This window comes from Tigriopus californicus, chromosome 10 (genome assembly GCF_007210705.1).
Source record: "Tigriopus californicus strain San Diego chromosome 10, Tcal_SD_v2.1, whole genome shotgun sequence".
Lineage (NCBI taxonomy): Eukaryota > Metazoa > Arthropoda > Copepoda > Harpacticoida > Harpacticidae > Tigriopus > Tigriopus californicus.
In genome coordinates, this window is record NC_081449.1 from 7961812 (window position 1) to 7970762 (window position 8951).

The 8951-nt window shown below is 43.5% G+C and overlaps 2 protein-coding genes and 1 long non-coding RNA gene across 4 annotated transcripts; 1 reads left to right on the forward strand and 2 right to left on the reverse strand.

Moving 5' to 3' along the window:
• Positions 1 to 1155: 1155 nt before the first annotated feature.
• On the reverse strand, positions 1156 to 2863 carry LOC131889640 (uncharacterized). The gene is made up of 2 exons (XR_009374216.1): positions 2722 to 2863; positions 1156 to 1228 (listed from the first exon to the last, which is right to left on the reverse strand). It is a non-coding gene; the product is annotated as an uncharacterized LOC131889640 (long non-coding RNA).
• On the forward strand, positions 1282 to 4319 carry LOC131889633 (uncharacterized). Its single transcript, XM_059238774.1, has 6 exons — positions 1282 to 2519; positions 2580 to 2658; positions 2733 to 2872; positions 2943 to 3110; positions 3631 to 3783; positions 3857 to 4319. The coding sequence occupies exons 1-6, from the start codon at positions 1740 to 1742 to the stop codon at positions 4091 to 4093; spliced, it is 1557 nt and encodes a 518-aa protein (XP_059094757.1). The 5' UTR covers positions 1282 to 1739; the 3' UTR covers positions 4094 to 4319.
• Positions 4276 to 8413, reverse strand: LOC131889632 (tRNA (guanine(26)-N(2))-dimethyltransferase-like). 2 transcript variants are annotated; one of them, XM_059238772.1, is made up of 6 exons: positions 8283 to 8413; positions 8010 to 8219; positions 7898 to 7922; positions 6636 to 6874; positions 5892 to 6563; positions 4276 to 4912 (listed from the first exon to the last, which is right to left on the reverse strand). In XM_059238772.1, the coding sequence occupies exons 2-6, from the start codon at positions 8209 to 8211 to the stop codon at positions 4383 to 4385; spliced, it is 1668 nt and encodes a 555-aa protein (XP_059094755.1). In that variant the 5' UTR covers positions 8212 to 8219; positions 8283 to 8413; the 3' UTR covers positions 4276 to 4382. The 2 variants fall into 2 exon arrangements, with proteins under 2 accessions (XP_059094755.1, XP_059094756.1); XM_059238773.1 differs by having other exon boundaries at positions 8010 to 8211; positions 8283 to 8406.
• Between the last annotated feature and the right edge of the window lie 538 nt (positions 8414 to 8951).

The following is an 8951-nucleotide window of genomic DNA, read 5'->3' on the forward strand; positions in this document are numbered from 1 at the left end:
CAGTTTTTGGGCATTTTGTGGCGGGAGAACTAAGACAAACATCACAGTCAACTAGCACCATCTGCCATTGAATTTTCAATAATTGAGTGATTTTGAGTGAACTGTGCTACAAAACCTAACAAAATGAATATGTTTGGAGTAATTCGGTGAACGCACTATCAAATTTGCTCAATATCACAATGCTATTTGCAGGTTTGCAAAAGGTCGAGCAGGTCCAAAGATGTTTTGCCACAAAAGGTATGAGAGACCTTTTGTATTGGGAAAGGCTTGAATGGTTGGGACTGTACAGTATTCAGAGAAGGTTTGAAAGGTATCTGATACTACATGTTTTCAAAAGCATTCATGAGCTTTGTCTCAACTCAAGGTTTTAAGGTCAATGGCAGTGCGTTTTGAGGGCACCTTTAAGCCTTCGGGAATCCAGGCTAGTATGAACAATGAGGTCCAACTCTGTTCTTTCTCGGGCTCCCTCATTGTTCTATTTGCTGTAAGTGCTGATCCAGTTGCACCCTTCAAGTCAGACTGACATTTTTTTGATCAAAATACCTGATCCACCCTACATTCAAGGGCTAACCAGATCCGCCAACTCTAATTCGTTGAAGGATCAAATATCATATGAATGTAAAATCAAGTAAGATTCATACCTTTTTCGAACCTCTCTTGAACTGCCTGGGATCCCATTCCCAGCAGCGGTAAGGAAGTCCGCAAAAAAGGTATAGGGCTAGTCAAGTAAGCTCGTTCATGGACAATGACGTTATTCCATGGAGTAAAATCCAAGACAACATGCCCATCCAAACCGTACTGTGCATGCATTGGATTTTGACATTTTTTCCATTTTACATGCTTGTTTAGCCAATTAGCATTGTGGTTTTGAGCCAATTCGAGAGTGCATTCACTGATTAACACCAAACATGCTCAAGGGTTTTATTACACAACTTGCTCAAAATCACTTGATTATCAAAAATTCAATGGGCTAATGGTGCGAGTTGACTGTGATGTTTGTCTTATTCTCTCTCCCCAAATGCCCAAAATCAGGGAGCCGGACCACATTTTTCCTTGAATTTCCTTTACTTGACATCCCCTATTGAAGAGGAGCTCTAGGTGATACTTCAATTAATTCATGTCCTTAATGATTGAAAAAATATAGCAGAAGATGTGTAAAATTGGAAATGAATTTTATTGCAAATTCTCTCCGGATATTTTTTTTGTGGTCAGAATGTCCAACTCGTTCCTGAAAAGGAAATGAATTCTTCAAACAGTTGGGTACAGCAGCACTAGTTTAGAGATGGATGAATCTAGAGTTGCGTCAATAACATTTTAGAAAACATGTTTGCAATGGATCACATCTCGTTTTTCGATTGATTTGAAAAATGTACATTTCTTTAGAGGGGAGAGCTATCTCCTCCAATCCTCATGGTCGGTGAGTTCAAGTCAAATCCGGCAACCCTGGCCGTAACCAGTTCTTACTACAAAATTAGCCAGTTCAATGAACACAAGTCCGGGATTTGGCGCCAATTCTCTGTAGTTTTGGAGACCTTCCTCATCATCTTGGACGTGCCTTCCATCTTCACTGTCCTCGATTGATCCCGTATTCCATCTGGGGCGTCCGAAAGTAACGCCCTATTGAGAAAAACAAACCCAAGCCACGCCTTTTCTGTCTAGCCTTTTAACCCAAGCCGCCCGTGGTGAGTGCTGCCACTCGTCTGGTCGCGGGCGCAGTCTCCTTTCCCGTAGACCTCACCATGGGACCCCATCCGGAGACTGGTCGCTCCACTACGTCCGCCCGAAGGCGTCTCCCGGCGAAGAGCATACCCACTTGTCCCTCACCCTTAATTCAGGGCGGCAAATCCATGAGCGGCGTGCCGTGTTGCGGCCCTTTCCACGGAATTCCCCTCGAGATTCGTTACTTGATCCTAGATTACTTGACCTTCTTTGATTTGGGTCAACTGAGTTTGACTAATCGAGTATTTCGCACATGGGTGGCCGCTTGGTTACAGTCCCGCCCTGCCCTTGTGCGATTGCCGGATTTGCGGACATTTCTGACCTCTTCACCGATCAAGAAGCTCATGAGTCCACCGCTAGCATCGGGTAGTCCGGAGTCAGCCGAGGCCATGGCCCTGATTGGCCTTCAATCTCAGCCTCATGTGGCGTTCGCCTTGTTGTGCAAACGCCTGACGTTCTTGTACGGGTCGCAGGAACGGATTCGTTTTGCCAATCGATATTTCGACTTGGCCCTCAAAAGCTGCCAATCCCAATCGCCCCAATCCGAGGATTGGGAAGACACGCTCGTGGTGATCGTGTACTTTCAGATGCTTCATGCTTTCACGCGCGGTTGGGACGAATCCGAGTTTTCGCAAGTGATCGCTGCTGCTGAGCTCCGATTTGGAATCCAAAGCCAATTGTCGCGCTTCGTTAAATCCGACAAGCGCGAAGACGTGTGTGTCGTCTCGGAAATGCACCTCCGCCTGGTTTTGCGCTCTCTCACGTGGGATTTTGTGGGCAAAGACTACACCTTACGGGCGGTAAGTTCGGGTAGGGGAGTTCTGAATAAGAAGGACGTCAATGGTTTGTTTGATTTATAGACTTGGATTCTGACAATTATTCGACGATTCGTTTGGCAATCTCCTCGAGCTGAGGCGATGACTTTCTTCCTCTTGTTTGGTAGTTAATATGTTTAGTTATTTGACGGGGTCAATGAAGGACTCATTTTTCAAGAATTCTCACCCGCAATGTAGGTCCAACTTGCGATGACAATGTATCCCATTACGAAGCTTTAGGCCTCGTCAATCGATCCCAACGCGTTGTCATGGAAGAATTGAACAATCATGCCGACTGGTCCCGCTTTGAAGATTCCAACCCCGAGGACTTTCACGAGGTATACGTTCTTTTTTTTTACCTTATCGTACAAGATGGCAAATTCATGGAGAATCTGATTGCTTTTCAAGGGCAAAGCCATGTTTTACACTCTAGCACAGGCCATTTGTTCGTGTGTGAATGCGAACAAGAAATGGCGTACCGAACACGTGAACAGAGTGCTTGATGAGCTATTCAAAGTTCCTCGTCCGTGGCGAAGGGATAATGTGGCTGGATTTCTGCTCTTCTGCAGCGAAAAGGTCGGTATCTAGCTGCGTGGACGGAACCGCATGCTCGTACTTTGACTCGAGTGAGGAGGAGAAATGAAATTTATGCTTGGGACAAGTCAGGATAAGCAAGAACAGTTCAACGTTGCGTTGGAACGAGGGAAAAAGCTTTTTAAGGGATTGCCCACCACCGTCTCGGCTTATATCTTCAACCGTCTCACGGGAATAGAAACATTAGGTTAGGATAGAAATAAGGAGAGAGAGGAAGAGACGGAGGGGTATGAGGCTCCCGAAGTGGTCTTAAATCTCTCTTCGGTTCGACGTTACATTTTCGTCGTTTGTCGAAGTATGAAACCTAAGAGTGAAGGAGCATTGGGACCAATTTACAAACCGAAAGGTAGTCTTGTGACATTAAAGCCGCATGAATTTTGTATGAGCAAGACATTGATCCTCCCTTAAACTGTTCGGGCCACTCTTTTGATCACTTTCGATTGGAGAGGATCCCTACGCCTACGGGATTTTAATGTGTTTCTAACTTGATTTCCTTTCGCAGCTCATCCTCGATTACTTAAGAGACAAGTTGAGTTGTGGGAGCTTGAAAAATGTGGAGACCGTCGCCCGGTTACTTTTTGATATGATCTTGGTGTCCTACCGATTCGACAACGAACTCAACCCAGAACGAGGAATTGGAAAGATCTTCGACCTGGTAATCCTCTTGAGGTCGCTGCTTACAGGTGCAGTGACAAAGACATAACGAATACGTTTTCTTGCTTCCCCAGATGTGCAAATTTCCCACCTCAAAGGATATGCAGTTGCGCTTATTCGAAGAGGTCTGGCGAGTGGCTCTTTTAGAAATGGACACCTTCGAGCTCACATCAGATGAAGAAGAACTCTCAGAAGTCATTAGGAACATGGGAGTTCATCTAATGCGCCACGCCTACCTCAATACAATTCCACCGGTGGAGATCACAATTAAGGCCGAAGACGTCAGCGACGATTTAACAATGGAAGAGTAATATTTTAACCCAGTATTCCCGATGATTCACTTCGAAAATGGTAGTTGGTAACGAATCCCTCTCAAGAAATAATCGATTTGACAGACGATAATCGATCCAGAAGTCTCCCTGTCTAAGTGCAAATTTTTGTTACCTGCAATCAACTGTTAAGTTTACCTAAATTAATATGAAATCTGAAAAGGTCGAAACGAGAGAATAAATTTATTTTGTTCAAGTGAAACAAGAACCACCATATTTGTCGTCATTCAACGCAGTTCATGAATAAGGCTAAGAATAAAAACTGTAAAAGTCACAGTTGATCCTTCACCGTCTTGATCTGTTTCGGATCTACGCGAGGTTCTGCCAACTCCATGGCGACGGGATCTGCGGGATCTTGCTTGCGTTTCTTGCCTTGGTTTTGTCGTCGCTTTTCACTGTCGTCGAAATTGCCCGCACTCGCCCTTGATTTGGGTCCCCAGTTGCGTTCTGGGTTCACTTGAAACCGTTTGAGTTGAAGTTTCCTTGAATCTGGATTCGCCTCCGTGTGCGTTTCAAAAGACACTTCGTGTTTCGGGGTTGTGGCCATCAATGCGAAGGCCGTGGTGCCCGGTTTGAGATCGGACTGTGAATTCGACTTCCTCCACACTCTCATCATATCCCAAATGAATTCAGCTGGAGCATCAGTCTTAATGGCCATCTTGTTCGCATGGGATAAGGATACCCTGTATCCAGCATTGAGCAGGGCCGACCGAAAGACGGTCATTTTCCCCGAACCGGTTTTGACCATGGCACAAAGTCGGTCTTGTTGATAATACAATGGCACATCAGGCAACTCTTCAGCTACAAAAAAGCAAAGTAAAAACCCATTAACCATTTCTAACATGGCTTTTCAGTGCCCCTCTGCTTCGTCTAGGCGCTGACAAACAAAAAGAACGTGAATGGCTTAGAGCATTGTGACAGATTTTGATACACTAATTTTGTTCATAAAGAGCTAATAATCACGCATATGAAATGTTTCAGACAGTCTCAAGACATCAAATCTAAACACAGAATCAGAAATTCAAGATATTGTTGATTTTAGCAACGCCAGATATTCAGCGTGAACACACAGTGTGTAAGGATTTCTGGAGTCGTGCTGAATTTAAATTATAGATCAATAGATGGGAAACAAAAAGCATAATCTAAAGCAGTATTTGATCAATACTGGCCGATCCACCAACTCACTATCTTGCTCGAAAATAGTAATAGGGTGGTCTGATACGAAGCTTTGCAAAACCTGAAAGGCTTGTAAAGTTCTGAGTTTTAAGATATTCGTTTAAGGGGGCTCCGCCGGATCAGGGACAGTGCTCCTATAATTGTCTTCGCCAACTTACTAGCTCATTTACCACCACCGATCAGAAATCGGATGAACTCCAAATGTCTTTTGTCAAGATCTTGAAACTTTTTCGTTGGCACTTGTCGAGGCTCCGCATAGAATGCTCATGTATTTGGCAAATGCCGTCTTTTTTTCCTTTGACATGCGTCGTCAACTACTGTCATACTCGGAGGTTCGGCTTATGGCGTCGACAAGATGATCGGTGTGTGTCCGAGGATGACGATCTTTAGAATTCCTTTACATGCTGTATAAATGCTGAAACATGGTATGGCTTCAGGAAGAACCAAAGAATATTTTCCTTTTGAGAACCATATCCATCATCTTGCTTTTCATCTTCCGTTCATAATCGAAATGGGCATTGTTTTGAGGTAAAACGAAAAAAAATCTTCTGGTTCCCTGACATTCTTTCCATTCCAAAATCAAAAGCACTTAGTGACAACTTACCAGCTACGGTTAGCATGCCCTTCATGCGCTCGACTGTCTGATATTCGTGATTATCCAATGATACCAGAAGCTCGCTCACAAAATGTTGATCGTGAATAGGAGCAATCCAAATGGGTCCGCCCACTTGATGCGTGTTTTGACAATGGCTGCAATGCTTGTTCACAGGCGGACCCGACACCAGCTTGTATTTGAAATTTTTCCCGTTGTTATCGTTGGGTACCAGTTGGCCCAGTGGTTGAAAGCTCAGCGTTTCACAACCATTGCATTGGTATAAGTGCCCCAATTTACTCGTGGTTCGCTTGCACATAGCCTGACTGGTGTTTATCCGGAAAAAAATCCGGCAATAGAAATCGATGCTCAACGAGAGAATAGGCTCGATGTAGCGACCGTACCGATTGGCATGCGACTCGACGCAAGCAATCACAATCCGTAGCGCTATCTCATGACAAGACTTGGCCTTCAGTGAGATGGCTCCGTATTTCGTATAGCAGGTTTCCGTCGCGTTCCCGCATAGGACGGCCATATCCGTGCAAGTGACGCAAAGTAGACCTCCATCTACGGTGCTCTGAACGGCCGCATCCAAGAACGGGGTGGGCGAACCGTACGGATCGAGGTCAATGATTTGGAACCGGTCCTCGGGTTTGCGTTTCAAATACATGGCCATCGACGCATCTAAAGCGAAAAAATAAAGATCATGAGTGAATGAAAGGCGCGTACGGCTTCAGAGAAACTATGGCTTCGTACCATTGTGTGATGGCTGAACTAATTCCTCTACGCCATTATTGATAATGTTCCGACGAATTGTTTCCACGGCTTTTTTGGAAATATCGTTGGCCACAATTTTATCTAGGCCAGGAATTTCTTTGGCATAGCGAATCGAACGCAACCCCGAGGCTGATAAAGCCTCCATCACATTGACTTTACCCGCCTTGGTAGGGTCCTTTGCTAAAAGCTGCTTCACATATAAGCGAATCACGGCAACGCTGGAAAATGCAAAGCATATACCTATATATACATATAGCGTTTACCATGTTAAGCTGGAAATTAGACTTGACACTCTTTTTATTTCGGAGTCCTTTTTGCAATAGCTCAAGTGATGGCGTCCAAAGGTCGGTCTTACTGAACAGTAAGGTAATTGGATGGAGTATACAATTTGAGCTTTCCCATCAATCATAAAGTATCAATCGATATCAATATCTGGCTCTCATGGTGTGCCGTAAAAAACTTTATATATTAAGCGGGATTTTCTCCGGAAAGTTCATTATTTCTTACGAAATTGATTAGTATCACTTTCAATTTGTTTTCATGAACAAGATGGCTATTATCCTGGATCTGTAAATTGTAGAGCAGCGAGCATCGGTTCCGATACTCCAGAGACGAGTTTTCATCGCAGCCATCCCACATTCTTGGTTCTTAGGTAAATTGATACCTTAATCACTCATTTTTTAGAACACAGATTGACAACCTGTTCGTATATAGTTCAGTCCTTCTCCATCACATTGCTTTTCAATTTCGTTTGTATGTCGATCCATATATCTACTCTCAAGGCCTTATTCTGTGACCATTAAGTCATCGAGGAGGACACCATTTTTGTCCGTTAGATAATGATGCTTGCTTTTTCAAGCTTTTTATAAGTCAACATTGGCATCTCCAAAGATGTGTAGTCTAAAAGCCAAATTTTAACGATATTAGGCGAAAAAAAACTTGGTTTGGCAGCCACTAGATTTAGGTTCATTATTATTTCTTTATAGTAAGAAATTATGCCAGGGCAATGGACTAGGCCAGCTCATTCAAACACATGAAGATGATAACACAAATCATGAAGAAAGTTATGGTTCTTTTCAAGCAACATCACACCCAACTCTCAATCGCTTTGGTGTTTCGCTCAACTTATATAAATTGCGGAACAGAGGAACGGTTTATTATCTTATCAAATGATACATATTGGTTAAGGAGTTCGTCAATACTCAAAGTGTTATCAGGGAGCAAGAACGTAAATGGCTTACCTGAGATCGCGATTATATTCTTGAACTGAAAAGAATGACAAAGATGATGATCGAGTGGGGAACTGGCTCGGGGTCATCGGGGGAGGGATCAACAATTGATGATTCCGCTTACCCGGATTGTAGAAAACTTCTTCGGCACTCGGGAAGGTGATGGTAGCTTGGCCCTCACGGACTTGAGGGGCAGTTTTATCCGTCATAATGGGTGCAGCTTTGAAGGGCAAAATTGAAGACACCCGCCCAAACAGACCCGCAAAAAATGGAAACAGAGCCCGCGATAGCAATGACTGAGCTCTGATTCCTCGGCCAGAAAGCATCTAAATCACTTAAGACCAAGCTGAACTCTTTGATTTCCTGAGCTTTTTTGTCTAATCATCCATATGCTCACCCGTAATTGATGGTTAAAAGATTACAATCTCTGACACGGACTGCTCTCTTTGTATAAATTAGGCCATGTGCCCCTTTCTGTTGTTGTTATTTAGATCTATTCATAGGGTGACTATAGCGAAAAAACCTGCTTTATGGAACTTCTGGCTAAATCAATATTATTTTGAAACCTGGCCAATTGAATACCGGTGGAAAAAGAACCAACTTTCCATTCTAAACTATCCAACTTCTTCACCAAACTAAAACAACAACAAAATCATAACATCCATCAACAAAGATTATAGATTCATATTCTATTACTGACCATGAGTATGCCTAAAAAGACACTTAGTCAGAAACGCAAGTAAAGCAAGACAGCACTAAAGTAGTCAGCTTCAATGGTTCGAAGGAGAAAATGATTATCGATTATAATGCGTCATTCTCACCTATTTAACAACCGAGTCAACCGACTTTATCAGGGAAGTGGGAACTCTGGTTGGTTGGCCGTTCAATTTCCTCATGGCCATCATCCACTCACAAACAATGGGCATCAACAAGCCATCCAAACAATGGACGGGCAGTCAACTGACTAACCTCCTTTCAATTCATTCTCATTCAATGAACAAGCCGACTCACTTATTGCCGGTCTAATTACCGGTCTAATTTTCATGGCTCAATTTCACGATTTTGC